Source organism: Chiloscyllium plagiosum, chromosome 33, assembly GCF_004010195.1.
Source record: "Chiloscyllium plagiosum isolate BGI_BamShark_2017 chromosome 33, ASM401019v2, whole genome shotgun sequence".
Classification (NCBI taxonomy): domain Eukaryota; kingdom Metazoa; phylum Chordata; class Chondrichthyes; order Orectolobiformes; family Hemiscylliidae; genus Chiloscyllium; species Chiloscyllium plagiosum.
The window spans coordinates 21,387,420-21,409,293 of NC_057742.1; the positions used below are offsets into that span (position 1 = coordinate 21,387,420).

At 40.2% G+C, this 21,874-nt stretch overlaps 1 protein-coding gene across 2 annotated transcripts in view; it reads left to right on the top strand.

Moving 5' to 3' along the window:
• The window catches only part of LOC122539931 (neurabin-2-like), a 219,993-nt gene that overhangs the window by 182,381 nt on the left and 15,738 nt on the right, over positions 1-21,874 (top strand). For both annotated transcript variants that reach the window (XM_043675131.1, XM_043675130.1), the window contains exons 7-10: positions 757-912; positions 9,175-9,228; positions 14,182-14,411; positions 20,446-20,542. In XM_043675131.1, the coding sequence (XP_043531066.1) occupies positions 757-912; positions 9,175-9,228; positions 14,182-14,411; positions 20,446-20,542 (537 nt within the window). The remainder of the gene's footprint in view (positions 1-756; positions 913-9,174; positions 9,229-14,181; positions 14,412-20,445; positions 20,543-21,874) is intronic.

Here is a 21,874-nt window from a genome sequence, read left to right on the forward strand (position 1 = left end):
ATATATTTCATGTCAGAATAGGATGGGCTACACGCACATGACTGAGTGGTCACCTCACTAAAGAGATTCACATATTTTGCATTTGAAAGTGAAACCTGTTCAGCTGTGTAAGGTTGTGCAGGATAAGTATCTGATGCATTAATATGGCCCTTAACAATTGTGCTCATGTTTTTGAAAGTGTCTCTTTCTCTTGTCTTCTCCTTTTCAGCTTGAACAGCATGTGTGAAACTTTGTGTTGGTGACAGTTTTGAAAGTCATGCTGCATGTCAATTGTGGAATAGAATAGGTAGCAATAGTCCATCCCTGCTGGAACTGTGACCAGGCCATCCGTTTTCAGTACACTAATTGGGGAGAGCTGTTGGAAGCAATTTTTCACTAATTTATTTCCTTTCATTTCTGGTATTATCACAAATATCCAGTCTTTCATTTCCTTGGGTGTGGAGGAAAGGCAGACAGAAATGATTGAAGATGCCTGAAAAAAAAGTGTTCCATGGACAGAAAGAGTCTAAATCATCTAATCATATATTCTTGCTTTGTTCTCACATTGTTTCATTTCCCATTATCAAGTGCATTTATCTTGAGTAGCATTGAGTTAGAGCTAATGTGTGCCTTATACAATACTTCACATCTGACAGACAGAAGCAGTTTGACATTAATATCCGTTTCTCAGTAATTATCCACTGGTTCTCTTTTGAATGACTTTGTGGATTTGGGGAGAGAAAACACTGCTTATAATCTGCCTAATGTCACCATCAGACTGGAGAATATGCGACAGATGAAGAGGAGGAAGAGATGAGCCCTATGTTCGTTAACAATGACATGGCAATTGAAGTTTTTGATCTAGCAGAGAATGAAGATATGCTTTCACCGGTGGAGATGGATCCTGAAAAGCTGGTGCATAAGTTCAAGGAGGTATGAGATTTATTATAGCCATTCTGCCACATCTTAAAAGCATTGTTATCATCGTCATTTTTTCCCCTCCTCCCTCCCTGCCACTTCTTTGTGTCTCCACACAGATTCCCTTCAGTGTCTGTTGAAGCCATTAAGTAGCCAGCTTCACAGGGATTAGAAGAGCAGTCTAGATTTGTTGGCCGTCCAGTTTCTCATCCCTTGGAGAAATGTTTGACCTCTACAAGGTGGCACAAATGTGGCACATTTGAGTTCAAGAATCCACTGTAGCTGAAAACCATATAGAAACAGGAAATGCTGTCAGTGTGCAGCAAGTTTGCAAATCTCTTGAGGTGTAGTTGGATGGATTCTTGACTAACAAAGGGACTCAACGGTCATAGATTGATGGGTCAGCAAGGGGCGGGAAGGCAATTAAGCAAAAATCTTAAGTTCAGGTCACAATCAGATGAATCATGCTCTTATTGAATGACACAACAGGTTTAGGGGGCCAAATGGCCTGTTCTTGTGCCTACACTGTACACTAATCTGCTTCAAAGAGAGAGAAACAGAATTAACTTTTCAGGTTGCTGACCTTTCACCTGAGTTGGGAAAAGTTAGAGATACAAATGTTTACCAAGAGGTTGGATGGTACAAGACTAATGAAAGGTCTGCAATAGGGTGGAATGTGGGATATTGAATGATAGAAGGGTTAATCATTTTATGGTAAAGGAAATAATGTTGGGGTGAGAAAAGAAACAGAGAAAGGAAAAATACATACCTAGAGCCATTGGTTGAAACATGCAAAGACAAGTAACGAAGATCGGGTTGTGTTGCAAAATTGTTACACGCAGTATTGAGCTTGGATGGCTGATTAGTGCCAGCAGTTGCTGTTCCTCAATCTTGCACTGTGTTTCACTGGAGCAGTGAAGCTGGGCAAGGTCAGAGATGTCAGCATGAAAGCAACTTGGCAAATTAAAATGCCATACTACTGGAAACTCTGCGTCATCAATGTGAAATAAATGGGAGTGTTCTGTGAAATAGTCGCCCAATCCGCACTTAATCTCCATAGCATTAAGGAATATGTACTGAAGCTCAGCAAAAGGAAAATGAAAGCAAATTTGGGACCTTGGACTGTGAGGAGTGAGAATGTAACAGGACAGGTGTTACACCTTCTGCTTGCCTGAGAAGGTTCTGTTTAAAAAAAAGAGTTCAGGGGTGAATAGAGAACCTGGCTTTTCCATTTGATATAGGAGTTAGGATGTCATGTTGAGGTTGTACATCACATTGGTGAGGCCTTTTCTAGAGTACTTTGTGCAGTTCTGGTTGCCCTGTTGTGGAAGGATATTATTAAACTGGAGAGGGTTCAAAAAACAATTACCAGGATGTTGGTGGAAATGGAAAGTTTGAGTATAAAAATTGACTGGATAGGCTGGAATTTTATTAACTGGAGCGTAGGTGGTTGAGGGGTGACCTTACAGAGGTTTATAAAATCATGAGGAGCATAGATAAGGTGAAGAGCATGGGTCCTTTCCATAAGATGGGGGAGTTCAAAACTAGGGGGCATATTTTTAAGGTGAAGATGAAAGATTTAAAAGGAACTTGAGGGGCAACTTTTTCACCCAGAGGCTGGTTTGTATGTGGAATGAACTGCCAGAGGAAGTGGTGGATGCAGATACAGTTGCAACATTCAAAAGACATTGGACTGGTACATGAATAGGAAAGGCTTGGAAGGATATGGGCCAAATGCAGAAGTGTTGGACCAGTTTATATTGAGAACATGGTCAATGTGACTGGTTGAACCTAAGGGTCTGTTTCCATGCTGTATGACTCAATGTTAGTGTTCTAGTACATGACGCCATCTAGTGTACTCAATAAGGAATTTGTAAGATGGTCGACCACATGATATCATGATATTACTAACTTCTGGTAATGCTATTCAATAGCAATGCCTTCGCTCAAAACTCTACCACCATTATCCTGGGAGTTATTATTGACCAGAAACAATCGCAGCAGTGTACCCAGGCAAAATGAACTGCAGCCTCCTTCAAAAACAACTTCCAAAATCCATGACCTCTAAATGAAATGAAGAATGAAGAAGTTGCATAGGGGTACCACCACCTGCAAACTCCCCTTCGAGCCACAGATCTTCCTGATTTGGAACAACATCATCATTCCTTCACTTTCTCTGGATTAGAATTTTATACCTTCCTTCCTAACAGCAGGGTGGGTGAATCACACCACAGAAATTGCATAGCTGTAGAAGAGTGCTCGCTACCACTTTCTCAAAGGCAATTAGGGAAGGGCAATAAATGCTGGACTTACCAGCGATGCATATATGACTAGATAGATTTGATTCCCTACAGTATGGAACAGGCCCTTCGGCCCAACAAGTCCACACCGACCCTCCGAAGTGTAACCTGTCCAGGCCCATTCCCTTACCCTACATTTACCCCTGACTATTGCACCTAACACTATGGGCAATTTAGCATGGCCAATTCACCTAACCAGCACATCTTTGGATTGTGGGAGGAAACCAGAGTACCTGGAGGAAGTCCACGCAGACACAGGGAGAATGTGCAAACTCCACACAGACAGTCACCCGAGGGTGGAGTCGAACCCAGGTCCCTGGCGCTGTGAGGCAGCAGTGCTAACCACTGAGCCACCATGCCGCCCCTTCTTAGGAACGAATAAACCAAACGTACATTGAATTTTAACTGAGGCGAGAAGAGTGCATCATTGCTCTGATCTGACTACTCCATGACTTAAAATAGAAAAACTTCTTTCCTGCAGCCAGTATGCAAATTGAATACTTGTTTATATATCAGATCTTAAACAATAATATCTATGAACCATATTTCTTAATAAACACAAACATGTACTTATTATCAAAACAAAATTTATTCAGTGAAGATGCAGTAATTAGTTAGTATAAACAGTCAATAATATAGAAGTATAAATGCTTATCCCTCTAAACTTGTCAAAACCATACACACAGCCTTTGGGAAAGAGAAAAAAGTCAACAGATTTCTGTGCAGAAAATGGATTTCTGAAAAATAAATGGATTATACTTGAAAAGTCGTGGTTAGCTCAGTTGCCTCGTTTGCGATGCAGAGTGATGCCTGGCAGTACTTGCAGGTTAAACTCACCACCAATCATGTCTCTTGAATGAGAGAGCAGCCATATGATCCTCTGACAACTTTTTACTTTTACCTAAAAGGAAAAGTATAGAATCTGGAGTCGATTGCATTGATGTTCGAACATGTATGGTCCAGTCACTAATCACGTAGCATTTTCTCTGAAATCTGATAGACATAGCTTGATCAGGAAATGCAACAGTGAGGTGCTCTTTCAACCATTCTTTCAAACGAACATATAATTTTAACCCTGAACTCAACAAGAGGGCTTTTCTTTTCAAATATCAGGAGTTTCCTCAAAATCTGAATTAAATCCATTTCCCATAATTCTTCAAGTCCTCCAAACAATAGTAAATATAAAGTGCCTTTGTAACAATTATCACAATTGGCAGATAGATCCATTGTATGAAGGAACTGGTCTTTGGTAATGGGTCAGAGAATTCATTCAACAAATAGCTAACCTGAACTAGGCTTCCGATTTTAGTGTCTCTCGTTTACGGAGTAGGAAATTGGCTAGAGCTGCAAATACTTAGTAACCTCTGTTGGACACAGATATAGATATTTTCTAATTAGACTGTTTAGAATGTTATTGTATACCTCTGGATCAGGTGGGATTTGGCCCTGAGGTAAGGACATGTAGACTGAGGCAATAATTAAACTCACTTTTGATACATGCTAAGTTTATGAAGTCTGGCAGTATATAAAATCACAAAGGGTGAAAGAGAATGGAGAAGTGAATGATCAAGAGAAAAATCCACACTTATTTTTGCAGGGCGATTAGATTAGATTACTTACAGTGTGGAAACAGGCCCTTCGGCCCAACAGGTCCACACCGACCCACCGAAGCGCAACCACCCATTCCCCTACATTAACACCTTTACCTAACACTACGGGCAATTTAGCATGGCCAATTCACCTAGCCTGCACATCTTTGGACTGTGGGAGGAAACCGGAGCACCCGGAGGAAACCCACGCAGACACGGGGTGCCGCTGTACCATAGACAGGTACGTGGCCTTTTGTCTGGTAACAAGTCCTAAGGTATCATACAAGAAGTTGGAAAAGTAACTAAAAAATCTTTATCAGCTGTACAAATCAAGTGCCCATACTAGTTATCAAATAATAGACAATTTGGTTGTGGAAGTATTCATAATGGATAACGCTGGAATCTGGTTTAACAGTGACGCGTTCATAGCTGAGTAACTTGTGAATCTAAAGCTGTTTTGTTGAATGATTCATTCTTGTGATGCATTGCTGGAATGAGCACTACTATTGCCCAGAGAAAGTGATGGTTACCCATTTCTTTGAAGCATTCCAGATTGTGTAGTGATAGAGTTCCCATAATGCCGCTGGGTGGGCAATTCCAACATCATGACCATTGCTGATTGAGGAACAATGTTATATGTCCATTAGTGTGTGACTTGGATAGAATTTAGACATGCTGATGTTTCCATGCACCTACTGCTTTTTGACTTTCGGTTTGGTAGAAATCATGGTTTTTGAAGGTGCTGCCAAAGAAATCTTGACGAATTGCTGCAGGGCATCTAATTTATTCAACCAGAGTGAAAGGGTTTGATGTTATATTTACTGGATGAGGATTTAATCAAGTAGAATGCTTTCACCTTAATAGTGTCAAGCCTTTGGAATGGCTTTAGTGTTCCTCCATCCTCGTGAGTGGAGAGTATTCCATTGCACACATGACTTGTGCCTAATATGTTGAAGTGAGATTTTGAGGAGTTAGGAAGTTAGACACTCTGCAGAATACTCAGATCTGATCTGCGGTCATATCCATCTAAGTCGTCCAGTTGACTTTCAGTGGTGACTTATGGGATGTTAATGGTGGAGCATAGTGATGCTATTGCTATTGAATGCCATGGGGAGGTATCAGGTTCTCCTGTTGGAACTCTTGCTGTAACCTGCAGGGGCTGTATGATCAGCAACATCAATTTGAAAATTAAGCAGGATGTCTGCAACTGTTTTTTGCATCCATCCATTTTCTGCCACAAAATTTGTTGATTGTGGATAGCATCTACAGGGTTTGATGCAAATGTGTTCTTCTTAATTTTCCTTTATGTCCTCTTGATGTACATTATTGGAGTTGGCTGCAGAATTGGTCCAATGCTTCCCTAACCAGTACAAGTGCAGAAACAGCTTGAATAAAATATGGAGGACAACTCACTGTGTTGCAGGGGAATCTTGGGTCTAGTTTGGGTCTTGCTTTGACATCTGTGATGAATCCGCTGCAGAGTTCTTGCATCGTTTTTGCTATATGTACAAACACAAGGAAGTCAATGCTACCTTGCTGGGAAACAGTAGCATCCAGTGTTCTCAATTGTGACTTGTCACTAGTACAGTGCACTAGCTGAGCATGACCACTGGTCTGCAGAATAGCAAATCTCATGATGCTAATGAGCCCTGTGTACCTTCCGAAGGTATGTTGGCCTTCTTCACAAGGCAATTTGAAAGCAGGAGTGGTGATGGTTTCCTGCAATTGTTTTAGAGCCTTCGTGAGACTGCACCTACCATACTGTGTACAGTCTTGGTCTGCTTAGCTAAGGAAGAGTGTACTTGCTATAAAGGAAATGCAACAGAGATCCACCAAATAAGACTTGGGTTGGCGGGATTGTATTTTGAGGAAACTGAGACTGTATTCTCTGCAGTTTGAAAGAATGAAAGGTGATGTCCATAAAACTTACAAGTTTCTTCCAAGGCCTGACAAGGTAACTGTGGATAGGATAAGTCTCGAACAAAGGGACAAAATCTCAGATTAAGGGACAGTCCATTTCATACTGTGGAGGTATTTTGTCACTCAGGTGATGGTGAATTTTTGGAATTCTCAACTCAAGAAGGCTGTGGGAGCTCAATCAATGAGCATGTTCAAGATGAGAATTCATGCTTTTCTGGAGAGTATTGACATCAAGGGATATGGAGATAATGGAGTATATAAAAAAGTACAAGTAGATGATCAATCATGCCCATTCTATTTCCTATGTTCCCAGCTGGATCCTTTGAGCCAGAAAAGACAGCCCACTCCATTGGGGCACTCTGAATTTCTGGGATTATTGAGAGCATCCATGGAAGAAGCATTATCTGCCCTTAACTCCGCTATTAAGAAATAATGTCTTTGGGGCTCCCAGTGATATTACTGTACTCTATAGGGTTGCTAATCCATTCTTAAATGTACTTACTGCTAAAAACTTTTCCAACTGAAATAATAATCACAGTTAAAATAAAGGTAACATTACACTGATCATCTGATACACGGCAGGCATCTTTTTGAAATCAGAATCTTTAATCTTTAGCTAACCAAGTTTATCAACCATGATTGATTTTGCAGTTCTCTTGTTATAACTTGCTCTAGCATCTTATGGGCTACACAATAATTTCAAAAAAAATAAAAGTTGAGAATTACATGGGAACAATTAGCCCCTCAAGCCTGTTACATGATTCAATGAGTCATAACTGATCCTGATACCTGCATTGGCCATGTCATTTCATGTCTTTGCTTACTAAAGATCTGTGGGATCTCACATTTACAATTAGCAATTGATGTGGCATCAGTTATTTTTGCAGAAAATAATTCACAGCTTCTATCACTCCTTGTTATCATGTTAGATAATGGTTAATAATTATAAAATTTTACAATGTGGAATGGGGTTGTTTGTCCAGTTGTGTCTTTATTAGTGTTTAGAAGAACAACCCTATCAATCCCACTTCCCCTAATCTTTACCCATCACTCAAAAAATATTTCATTTTCAACTGTACACCCAATATCTTTCTGAAAGAGATGTGCTGTGATGCCCCCTGCATTTATAGAAAAACCTTTTAAAATGCAGGTTCTTGTTTCTTGACTAAAACCAGTTGCAATCTTTTAAATCTTGCAGCAGCATTCCATTACTCATGTCTTGTAAAACAACTCAAAATCTAAGGCAGTTGGACACTTGCAAGCTGTAATGTGATAACTACCGCACTATCTGGTCAATTCAGTTTAGGTCTTGTGGATCTGAATTGTGGTCTTCCCACACTCTCACCAGAGAGTAATGAATAAATTGTCAGAACTGTAAACAATAAAGACATTCACAGATTGGGAGTCTAATGCCCCTTTCAGGACATGCTCAAGATAATGAGCTAAACATAACCCAGCCACTCTACCTGCCCCAGATCAAGATAACTGAATCTATATGGGATCAAAGTAGTGGCCCTGAAAGAAGCAATCTGAATAATTATTTCAAAGTCAACATTTCATTGGAAATGGCAGCTGGAAGTAATTTGAGTGCTGCTGTCAACCCCATGATTCTCAGAAGACCAGTCCCAGCTCTTCTCCATTCCCCCTTTCCTTTCCCACATTACCTTCTCCTGATTGCCTCCCACTCCTCCAGACTAACTTCCTAGATCTTGGACCACAAATTGTTCTCCCAATCACCTCCCATCTCAATTGCCTCTCCTCCCCTGATCACCCCTTCATTCCTAGGATCCACCTTTGCAAGCTACATGGAGTTCCTAAAGTGTCTAAAGCTCTTAGATTAGATACCCTACAGTATGGAAACAGGCCCTTCAGCTGAAAAAGTCCACACCGACCCTCCGATGAGTAACCCACCGCCCTTCATTTACCCCTGACTAATGTACATAATACTGTGGGCAATTCACCCGGCCTGCACATCTCTAGATTGTAGGAGTAAACCAGAGCACTGGGAGGAAACCCACACAGAATGTGCAAACTCCACACAGACAGTCGCCCGAGGCTGGAATTGAACCTGGGTTCCTGTTGCTGTGATGCAGCAGTGCAAACCACTGAGCCACCGTGCCACCCCAGGTCTAATTGAAGTGAGGTTCAAGGCTCAATATTAAATGTATCTTGGCTACAGTTGCTGCTGAAATCATTCCTTACCCAATCTACTCCAGCCTGCCAATCCAAATCATTACCTTCCCCACCACCCCAACAATCACCTACAGTCCAAAATAATTTGATTTTGCAATGTTGACAACTTCTTGTATTGATTGGAAGGCCGTGCACTTTTTGGTCCCAGTATTTTAACAGTTTTGGTTTTAAGTGACTTGGCAAATTATATTATCTGAAATTGAAAAGACAAATGAATAAACATAAAAATCCAACATGTGCTATCAATAATAATATGGTTTGTTTTTAATCATCAGCTTCAAATAAAGCACGCTGTAACAGAAGCGGAGATTCAGCAGCTGAAAAGAAAGGTACGTTTTCTGTTTCCCGGTGACATTGATGTTTGCAAGAAGATGTTACATTATTTGTCAGTCATTTTTGTTGTTGAAGAAATGGCTAGCATGTAAAAATGCATGTTGCACTTGATGAGCTTTATTGAGCTTTTCTGAAATCTATATAGTATGCACTCTCACCAGAAGGTTATTTTAAAAGTGTTTAATTTCATGAACTGCATCAAAATGGAAGAGGTCTGTGATTGTGGATGTTGTCATTGTTAATTTAAAGATTTAAATATTGTCAGATTTTAATATATTTCAAATACACTAGAATTTCAGATCTACAATCTGTTCTGAACTATAGCTCACCTCAACATGAATCGACTACAGAAATTGAAAAGTATAGGTCAAAATTATCCGTTGTTTTAATAGGACAATGACATTGCTGTGGATCAGACATTTATTTGTGAGATATTTGAATGTATTGATTATCTGTCCTCGCTGCGGCAATATCTAAAACAACCTTAAAGTTCAGACATATCTCCTGTTTTTCGGGCCTTGTCTAAATTGGCCTGCTAAACCATGACATTAATTGTCTGAGTTTCCTGGGCAGCTATGAGTGAGAGAGCTGTCTGGAGAGGCCTGCACAATTTGGTCAGTGCTACGACTGTGTTGGCAGAATGGCCTATCTGGCCCATCTTGACAGAATGGTCTCTGTTTTCATAAAGCCTTAAGGTTGGAGCAGGACATAATACACAAGACTGTTCAGCGACAGACTCCCCAGGGCATCCCATATGACCTGACATATTCCCATTGCTCTTCTTCAGTATGTTAGATCATTAAAGTTGTCATTTCAACCCCCTGCCGCACAGTGAAGATACCATCTCAGCTACAGTGACCTGGCACCTGTGTGGTTCCATCTCACTGTGCCAGCTATTGCACATACATCTGGCGACTTGCCACATGAACACTCCCTCCACACCACCTGGCATCTAATTTACGTATGATGTTGTACATGGTGCTTGTAAAGTTGCACTCATTGGCATTACATTTTCAGGACAGCTAGGTGGTCAGGCTTGGAAAAATTCTTGGTCAGTTATGTGATGTAAAGAAAATTGGAGACTCCACTGAAACAATTTATACTTCCATACTACACAATGTATGTAAATGTGTGTGTTGCCAGAGCTTTCTGGTCCACTTGGGGTCATTGAGTCCAGCTGGATGGCTGGGTTGAATCAGATTGGTGCCCTCAGGGCAAGATTTGATCCTTGTCCTGTCTGATTTGGATTTAGGACCTACCTCCTCACCCGACCTATGCTGGAGGTCACGGTGCAGTGATTTGGACCTGCTTTCTGGTAGCGAGAGTGCAGAAGGACACTACAGAAGTTAGCTTTTGTTGAAAGGAAACACAGAGGAAAAGGTAGCTGCTGGAAGCAGCTACTTAGCAAGTCTATAGAGGAAGATAGGCGTCAAACGGGAAAAACAGACCAAGCTGCAGAGAAATTCATCCTCATTTTAGTTTGTAATTGAATTCTTGGCCAGTCTCCACAGTTGCATTCAAAACATGAATGACATTTTAAATATTTACTATTGTGTAGTCAGACCTTCAGACAACTCTAGATTGCACCCCACTGCTGATGCACAATTGAGTAGGTCAGAGACCCATCCTATTTACTCAATAAAATTGTCCCTGGAACTTGAGACAGGGTGCCTAGCATTGGGTATTGATGAACAGAAATTCTTCATCATTGCATATATATTGGCAAAACTGGACTCCAGTAAATTTCAACTTCACAGACCTTTTTTGTATCTCTATCATTAGTTTCCTCCATGTATTCATCTGTTTCTTTCCCTCCATGCAGCTTGTCTTTATTAAACAGAATTCTGGATCTCTGAGATATTAAGTAGAACCAGGAAAAACATGCAGCCAAAAGAAAAACATCAAGTTTGCATTAAATTCTACTTGCAACTTCTTGGCTGGTTCCATGATGCCTCAATGTCTAACTTGGTTCACTGAAATATATTTCTTGTAATATGAGGGAGAAATTCCCCTTCCTTCTGACATAGTTGTATGACTGTGTATAAATTTGTGTATAGATTTCATTATTTCTGAATACCGGAATTGCAGAGCCTTCTATTTGGTGTATAGACATCTCTCTTGTCAAACTGCAATAATTAGCTCACTGCTTTTTTTTTAACAATATATGTTATTCCTGTCAAAGTATAGTGATGCCCACTTAAATACAGATCTGATAAAACCCATTAATAGGAATTACATCATATTCCAATATGCAAATACTCGTCTGCTTGCTATTTGCAATGCTTTATCCACACGTCTCTGTAATTGAATCACTCTTGCATGCAGCTGAAAAGATTAGAATAAAATATAACATGTTTCCAATCTGTTTGGACATAAATGAACAGTGACACTAGCATCTCTTGCTTGTGTCCCTGCAATAGGTTAGGAAGCACTGACAGGCTAATTGTATTCTAGGAGTCAGATGGGGCTCTGTGATTTGTATATTTGCTTCCTTCAAAGATGAACTCGTGTGGATAATGTCAGTAATACTCCTGAAAGGCAGGTTTGTGAAGGATGGATCCAAAGCTGGTGTTTACTTGGGATATATTGATTCACAAATGTTGAATATTGCGATTTTCAACAAAACATGTATATCTCCTGATACCACTCAGCTTATGTAGCAGTCTCCCTTTATATCGGTTCATTTAAACATCCAATCAATGCCCTCCATCTACATCTTGGACTCTTGTGATGCAATAGTAATGTCTCTATCTCTGAGTCAGGAGGCCTGGGTTCAAATCCCACCTACTTCAGTGGTGTATAGTAGTATCTCTGCAGAGATTGATCAGAAAATTTCTGCAATTGACAGAGAAATACCATTTGACATGCAGCTGAACATGCAGTACGTGTAATTTGTTGTGTAGAATCTTATCAGGTGCTTACAGCACATTGACCCACCAATGGAATCAATTGGCAGTAAATCACAGGTGCAGAATTATGGAATTGTGTAGAAGGAGTCATTGTGTGAGCACAGGCTCTCTGAATGACCAGAACGACATAGTGCCATTCTCTCACCCTTTCCCTGCAACCTACACATTAATTCTGAGCAAATAATCTTCAAATGCCCTCGAGAATATCTCAATTGAAGCTACTGCCACAGCTCTTTCAGGCAGTGCCTTTCAGACCTGAACCACTTAGCATGTGAAAAAAAAAATTCCCCCATCCCACTTACTTCTTTTGCAAATCACTTTTAAGTCTGTGATCCCTCATTCCGAAACCTTTCTCTGAGTGGAAACCACTTTCTCCCAATTCACTGTTGAGTCCACATAATTTTGAAAACATTATCAAATCCCCTCTTAGCCTTCTCCTTTTCCAAAGAGAAGAGTCCTAACCTCTTCAATCTGTACTTATAACTGAAGTTACTCATCCATGGAACAATTCTTGCAAACTGTTTTGTAAGATGTACAAGCTCCCTCTGCACTCATATCCTTCCTAAAGTGTGGTGCCCAAAACTGTACACAGTACTGCAGCTAAGGTCTCACTAGTGTCTACTACAGGTTCTACGTTACTGCCTTACAGTTGTATTTTATGACACGATTAATAATGTTTGAGGGACTATTTATTTTATTAGCTGTGCCCTTTGTGTATCTTGCCGTCAATTACTGATGTACATAAACATCCAAGTCTCTCTGCTCCTGCACATTTTAGAGTCGTAACCTCAATTTTATATTGTCTCCATGTTTTTTTCAGCCAAAATGTATCACTTCAAACTTCTCTGCATTGAATTTCATCTGCTACCTATCTGCCCCTCCACCAACCTGTAAGCATCCTTTTGAAATTCTACACTGTCCTCTTCATAGTTTACGTTTCCAAGCTTTATATTGTTTGCACATTTTGGCATTGTCCCCTGCACTTCAAGAATCTAGATCATTAATATATATCAGGAAAAGCAAGAGTCTGGGAAGTTCCACTACAAACCTACCACTAATCTGAAAAATACCCATCAACCATTATTTTCTACTTCCTACCACTCAGCCAGTTTTGTATCCATGCTGATAACTGTACTTTTTACTCCATGACCTCTCACACATCCAACAGTTTGTTGTATTGAGCACCTTTCAAAGGTCCATGTAACACCATTCAGTAAAATTGCAAAGCTGAACACCTCAAATCACAGGTAAGCAGATTTGGCCATTGTCTGCACATTCTCTGCAGCTCACTGTCATCTCTCTGTGGTATCCATCATCTGTCATGCCAAGGTTGAACCCTCTTTCAGCTGTCCTCCACCTTGACATCTGAAGGAGATTTGTGTAACTTTTCTGTTCTGATCAAATGGCTGAAATACTGACATTTTGTTTCTGGACATCACTTCTAAAGTTCCTTTTAGCTTTTACAATTACGAGCACTTCTTCATTTATCTGATGGCCTATCTGGAATCTTTAGCATCCGTTCTGTATTACAACATAAAATTACCGAGCATATTCAATATAACTTTCATCAGTTAGGTCTCCTTAGAACCCTCTTAGTCTGAATTTTTTTTCAATTTGGGATTTTCATATCATTAACATTACATTCCACACCTCGTCGGGTGTGTTGAAAGTGCCCCATGAGCTGCTTTTACCTTATTACTAAATGCATTAATGTCTAGTATGTTTTCTAATAAAATCTTTAATCTGCTTATTTTGTAGAAGTCAATGGCTTTGTCAAAATAGCTCAATTAAAAAATTGCTTGTGAACCTGTTAATAAGCATTCCAAACTTAGTATACAGTGGAAGTAAATTCTATATTGATTCTTCCATTTGTAAATCTGATATAACTCATTTATTATTAGAACTAATGATTAGAATACAGTCTTTACTGGATATTTCCTTTTGAATGAGAAAGTAGTTTTCTTTGGTGGTTACCACACTACATGATTCTTCTGACTAAACCAATGTCTATCTTCCTGTTTTCTTTTCATGTCCATTCAGCTTCATTCAACAGAACAGGAAAAAATGCGTTGGCGAATGGAGAAGGCCCAGCTGGAACAGAGTGTTGAGGAAAACAAGGAACGTATGGAGAAGCTCGAGAGTTACTGGATGGAGGCCCAAACACTTTGTCAAGCTGTGGACGAACATCTGAAAGAGACCCAGGCTCAATACCAGGCCCTAGAGAGAAAGTACAGCAAAGCAAAACGCTTGATCAAGGAGTACCAACAGAAGTAAGCAAAGTCCCACTCCTGTAAAAATTAGATTAGATTAGATTAGATTACTTACAGTGTGGAAGCAGGCCCTTCAGCCCAACAAGTCCACACCGACCCACCGAAGCGCAACCCACCCAGACCCATTCCCCTACATTTACCCCTGCACCTAACACTACGGGCAATTTAGCATGACCAATTCACCTGACCTGCACGTTTTTGGACTGTGTATAATTACACTAATGGAGATTTTCATTTTCACCAACTGGCTGTTGATTGAATGGAGTGGGTCCCTGCTTTTGATTAAAGTTCTGATAAATGGACTGAAAATCACATTATTCAACAGATGAGTGACTGAAACCACCACGTTGCTGTCCAGGTGGTGAAGATGAAAAATTCAACCCCAATTAATCTGATATGGAGAGTGCTTGTATTTATCAAAAAAATAAGGATTGGTTTTGGTGCCCAAAGAAGGTAATAAATCATGGTTAAAATATTCCACTTTTTAAAGCATATGCAGGAAAATGCTTTGTGCTTTCCATGAACTCCCATACTTTACAAATCACTATCAGTGCTTCTAAGCGGTTCCTAAACTGCTCTCCATACAACTAATGTGCTGAAGCCCACAAAAGTTGGCTAATCTTTCACAGCAGCTAACGTTTGCTGTCCTGTTCACTTGGTTTATCAGTTGCCACAAATGACAAAAATCATGAGACGTCAGTCATTTTCAAACTGATTAGATTACATTATTTAAAAGGCCTCAATTGGAACTATGAACAGAGGCTTAAATCCTTATTCTTATACATGGGGAATGGCTATTACGTGATCGAGAAAAAATGCAAATTGTGAAAATTTTAAAGTAAAACAGGAAAGGATGGAAATACACAGCAATGTCTAATGATGAAAGATCAGTTCTATTACAACTGGACATCTGAGGGTACAGTTGTCAATATTTTGATCATTGACACCATTTGGATGCTAAAAACATTGTTTGGGATTAGCCTCTTTATGAGTACATATACAATGTGCTGATTCTACACTCTTTGGGTAAGGAGTTTAGTTTAGTTTGATAGTTCCTTGGAAAATCATGTGATGAACATACTCATGAAAACATCTTGGCAGTATAGCATATAGGCACAGTTACACATGAGAGGCATTATTATGGTTATAAGCAGATAAATACTAAACATGATAACATCATATCTTAATGTTCACTAATTTAGCAAAGTTACTTAACTGTTCATTTATGAGAAAGTTAATAATCATACATTGTGGCACAACCACCTGCTAAAGAGGCAGTGCCTCGAAAGCTAGTGCTTCCAAATAAACCTGTTGGCCTATAACCTTGTCCACACCAGTCTAACACTGGCACCTCCAAATCATTTATGAGGAGAGAAACATAATTTGTGCACGAATATCATGCATTAATCTGTTAATATTCCCAAGGATAACTTCCAGACTATGACCTACACCTATGGCAGAGAATATATAAACATATAAATTTGGGGCAGATGTAGGTCGTTTTGCTCTTGAAGGCTGCTCTGCCATTCAGTAACATTATGGTTGATCTGTTCGTGTTTCAAATTCCATTTTCCCATCAATTTTTGATTGTTCTGCCTAACAAGAACCAATCCACCGCCTCCATAAAACAAATCCAATTACTCCACCTCCACCCCATAAGTCCAAAGTCACACAACCCTATGAGAGTCATAGAGCTGTACAACATGGAAACAGATCCTTCAATCCAACTCGTCCATGCTGACCAGGTATCCTAAATTAATCTAGTCCCATTTGCTAGCATTTGGTCCATATCTCCTTAAACCTTCCTACTCATATACCCATCCAGTTGCCTTTTAAATGTTGTAATTGTACCAGCTTGAACCACTTCCTCTGGCAGCTCATTCCGTACATGCACCACCCTCTGTGTGAAAAAGCTGCTCCTTAGGTCCCTTTTAAATCTTTCCCTCTCACCTTAAACCTATGCCCTTTAGTTTTGAACTCCACTATCTTGGGAAAGGACCTTGGCTATTCATCCTATCCATGTCCCTCATGATTTTATAAACCTCTATAAGGTCACCCCTCAGTCTGCAATGCTCCAGGAAAAATAGTCCCAGCCTCTCTCCCTATAACTCAAACCCTCCGACCCAACCCTGGCAAGGTTCTTATAAATCTTTTCTGAACCCTTTTAATTTTCACAACATTGTTCCTGTAGCAAGGAGACCAGAATTGAACGCAATTTTCCATAAGTGGCCTAATCAATGTCCTGTACTGTAGCAACCTGCCCTCCGAACTCCTATACTCAAGGCACTGACCGATAAAGGGAAACATACCAAACATCATCTTCACTGTCCTATCCACTTTCAAGGAACTATGAACCTGCACTCCAAGGTCTTTCTGTTCAGCAGCACTCCCCCAGGACTTTACCATTAAGTGTAAATGTCCTGCCCTGATTTGCCTTTCCAAAATGCAGAGCCTCACATTTATCTAGATTAATCTCAAACTGCCACTTCTCAGCCCATTGGCCCAACTGATCAAGATCCCGTTGTACTCATTTTATTGTCTTCACAACGTAGTTTTCTACCTTTTGAATTATCTGTAAATTTAGTATTCAGATTTTCATGACTGAAAAAATATCTCGTCAGAAAAATACTGTGGTCCAAACTAAATCATGCAATCTCATTCATTTCTTTATTTGCATTCTGCTTGCCTTCTGAAAGTGGACTAATAGACACCTGAGTGAGAGGTCAGTTATAAATCAATAAAATGGTTCCCTTGATAAGCAGCATGTGATTGAACAGAAAATCACATTTAGAGTTGAACCTCCTTTGGACAATGCAACAAACACTTGCAGTCAATCTTGTTCGCCTTTCCAGACACTGAGACAGAACCAGGCAGTTCACAAGCTTGGCATCCAATGTGACCCCAAACCGAATTTCCGAACTTTGTTGTCTCTATCAGAAAGTCTCTGTATTTTCACTTCAGTGGTATTGCCAAATGCTGAGCTTACCTCAAAACATAGTGACATTAATGTTAATTCATTGGAATGCCTTTACTTATTTGTTCCTACCATGGAATAGCTGCCTTTAATGGCATTTCAGCTGGTCAATACTGAGAAATAGAGCTGTGGGAGGGGCTGAGGTTGAGTGTCCCACCTCCTGTCTGGCAGGAAAATAATGCAGTCTGTAGAAAGTTGAATGTAGACAGTAATGGAGGCGAAGAGCTCACTTCTTAAGGGAACAGCCATCAGCTCAATATGTACTGACCTGTAAAAGTGGGGTTGAATTAAAAGGGGTCAGTTGTTTAACATGAATTATTTGGCAATTTGACACAAATTCATTGTGGGACCTTCAGTTGGCTGTCCACAAGTTAAAACGCTATAAGTTAGTTCTGTCATTGAGAGTTTTGCATCCCTTACATGAAACCCTTTGCTATTTTTTACATTAATTGAATGAGTAGAATATTCTTGGTGTAAGTTAGTTACAATTGATGTGACATTCTGATAAAGTGATCCTTAGGGTAATCTGTTATTTGATGACATTTCCAAGTCTTATCAGGATCAGGAAATTGACTCCATATTTTACCTGTTACCACTCAAGCCTCTAGTGGGATATTAAATTCTCTATGTAGATGCTCATAAAGTCCAAAGCTATTAGGAATAGGAATAGCAATTGGATTTTCTATTTATTTCTGACTCATATCAATTTAGACAATACAATGGGCTAGTATTTTTATATCGTGTCAAATATCTAAGGCAAGTTAATGATTGACCATGTATGTGATGAAGAGTATCGACAGGGAAGGAATCCAACTAAGTGTATGGAGTCCTGTATCTTTCAACCAGATTTCAATTGAATTTGGTCAAAATTCTCTTCCCATCATTGCTCCCCTGGTAGTTCTATGTAAAGACAAATAACTAGTTTGCAACTAAATATGCATCAAGACCTGAGTGATCTCATACATGAAGTGAAGATGCAGCAGGTGAGGTGATTTCATAGTGAGATGGTTTGAGTAGAGAAGTAGGGATGTCTTATTGCAACTATACAGGGCCTTAGTGAGACTGCTTCTGGAATATTGAGTGTAGGTTTGGTCTGCATTCTGAGGAATCATGTTCATGCTACAGAGGGAGTGCATCGTAGGTTTACGAGCCTAGTCCCTGGGATGGGAGGACACATAGAGTCATAGAGATGTACAGCATGGAAACAGACCTTTTGGTCCAACCCCTCCATGCTGACCAGATATCCCAACCCAATCTAGTCCCACCTGCCAGCACCCGGTCCATATCCCTTCAAACCCTTCCTATTCATATACCAATCCAAATGCCTCTTAAATGTTGCAATTGTACCAGCCTCCACCACTTCCACTGGCAGCTTATTCCATACATATACCACCCTCTGCATGAAAAAGTTGCCCCCAGGTCTCTTTTATATCTTTCCCTTCTCACCCTAAATCTATGCCCTCTAGTTCTGGACTCCCCGACCACAGGGAAAATACTTTGCCTATTTATCCTATCCATGCCCCTCATAATTTTGCAAACCTCTGTAAGGTCCCCCCACTCAGCCTCCAATGCTACATGTATGAGGAGAGGTTGCATCATTTGGGATTGTGTTCACTGGAGCTCCGAGGAATGAGGGTGCATTTCATAGAAACCTATAAAATTCTAGTGACTCGATAGTGTAGACACAGGAATGATGTTCCCAATGATGGGGGAGGTCAGAACCAGGGATCACAGTCTAAGATATGGTCTCAGGCTGAGGTGAGGAGAAATTTCATCAAGAGAGTAGTGAGTGTGGAATTTGCTACCCTAGAAGGTAGAGAGTGTGGAATTTGCTTACCATAGAAAGTCAACAAGATCAAACATTGAATGATTTCAGGAAGGATTTGGATATAGCACTTGGAGCTAAACGAATCAATGGTTATGGAGGAAAAGGAGGAACAGGCCATTGAGTTGGATAATTAACAATGATCATAATGGATGGCAGAGCAGGCTCAAAGGGCCGAATGGCCTACTTCTGCTTCTGTTTTCAATGTTTCTGTTAGTGGGTGACTCTACCGAGGCCGAATCCCTCAATCGTACAGCTTTGAACAAAGCCTCCAAATCTTCCCATTCGATCCTAAGAGGTGTATTTTACAAACAACCCAACACAGGCTTGCTTGTCATGCTTCTGTGTGGAAAGCTCCAGGCTGTCGGACGAGGCCTTTAAGTGGCTAATTAATGTCCAGTTGGTGACAGGATGGACAGCCCGGACTTTCCTACCTCAGATTTCATCTGGGTGGAAGCTTAAAGGTAGCATGGATCCTCAGCACGCACCCTTTAATCAGGATAAATGCACCCCTTTCATCAACCTCACGATGGAGTTTCCATTAAATTCTGCCCTTGGTGTAATCCCTACATCACAACAGTAACTACATTGCAAATGTACAGCCGTTTCAGATATCTAGAGTTTGTGCAGGCACTACAGAATAGATTTTCTCTTTCTTTTTCTTAATCTGTAATACATTAACTGTTAATAAAACCTTTGGAGATGTGTATGAAAGGTACAGATGCTCACCAAAGCAAAATCTGCTGCAATTGTCATGTTCAATCTATTGATTTTTGGGTCATTTCAGTCTTTAAAATTACGAAAATTCTGCCAATATCTGATCTAAGAGATTGTGAATGGGCTATTTTGCAGAACATTTTACTGCATAGATAATTGCATATGACTTACAAACAAATTCCAATTCAGCCAGTTATTTGAACTTAAGCATCATTGGTCGTTTATTCTAAGTTATTCCTGTTGAATGATATCAAAAAGCATAGAACATTAATAGATTCTCAGAAAAGGCTTCCAGTCTGCAGATGTATTTAATGTTCTCATCTCATTGCCCCTTGTCCATTATTTACCTTCAGTTTAGATTACCACACCACCAACAGTAGCACACTCAGGAACTTAACATAGCAGCTTAAAACTTCATCCATTGGTGTCTAACTCATTATTTGAATAACAGAAATTTGGACTTTGAGAATTTCAGGTTTTTTAATTTCTATTACATGGCTTTTTAAACTTCTTTTTAGGGAAATAGAATTTCTGAAAAAGGAAACAGCTCAAAGGAGAACTTTAGAAGAAACTGAAAACTCACATAAAGAAGAGATTGAGAAACTTCAGAGCAAGGTATGATTCCAGCCTCCTCGTAATAGTAGAATACAGTGAATATATCATAGAACATAGAAGAACATAGAAAAATACAGCGCAGTACAGGCCCTTTGGCCCTCGATGTTGCGCCGATCCAAGCCCACCTAACCTACCCACTATCCTCCATATGCCTATCCAATGCCCGTTTAAATGCCCATAAAGAGGGAGAGTCCACCACTGCTACTGGCAGGGCATTCCATGAACTCACGACTCACTGAGTAAAGAATCTACCCCTAACATCTGTCCTATACCTACCACCCCTTAATTTAAAGCTATGCCCCCTCGTAATAGCTGACTCCATACTTGGAAAAAGGTTCTCATGGGCAACCCTATCTAAACCCCTAATCATCTTGTACACCTCTATCAAGTCACCCCTAAACCTTCTTTTCTCCAATGAAAACAGCCCCAAGTGCCTCAGCCTTTCCTCATATGATCTTCCTACCATACCAGACAATATCCTGGTAAACCTCTTCTGCACCCGTTCCAGTGCCTCCACATCCTTTCTATAGTATGGTGGCCAAAACTGCACACAATACTCCAGATGCGGCCGCATCAGAGTCTTATACAACTGCAACATGACGTCAGGGCTCCGGAACTCAATTCCTCTACCAATAAAAGCCAGTACGCCAGATGCCTTCTTCACCGCACTATTTACCTGGGTGGCAACTTTCAGAGATCTGTGTACATGGACACCAAGATCCCTCTGCTCATTTGCCTATCTTAAATATTATTGTATATACCAATATTGTATACCTCGAATATCCCTTAACTATTTTAAGATTAGGTAGAAAACTTTATTAAAATAAACAACAGGAATTAGCCATATTACCCATCAAACCTGTTTGTCCATACGATAAAGTCGAGACTTAATTTCTATATCAGTCTTAATCCTTAAGTTTTTTAGTGCTCAAAAATCCATCAGCTTGATCCTGAATAAAGTCATCAATTGAGTGCCCACAGCTCTCTGGGGTAGACAATTCTAAAGATTCATAACTGTTTGAGTGAAAAAAATGTCTCCTCATGTCAATCAGAGATTGCTTACTCCTTGTCCAAAGACCAGCATTCCTAATTCTAGACTCTCAAGCCAGTGGAAACAGCTTATATCCTATACACGGAGAAAGTGAGGACTGCAGATGCTGGAGATCAGAGTCGAGAGTGTGGTGCTGGAAATGCACAGCAGGTCAGACAGTGTCTTAGGGGCAGGAGAATTGATGTTTCAGGCAAGAGCCCTTCATCAGGAATTCCTGATGAAGGACTCGTGCCTGAAACATCAATTCTCCTGCTCCTTGGATGCCGCCTGAATTGCTGTGC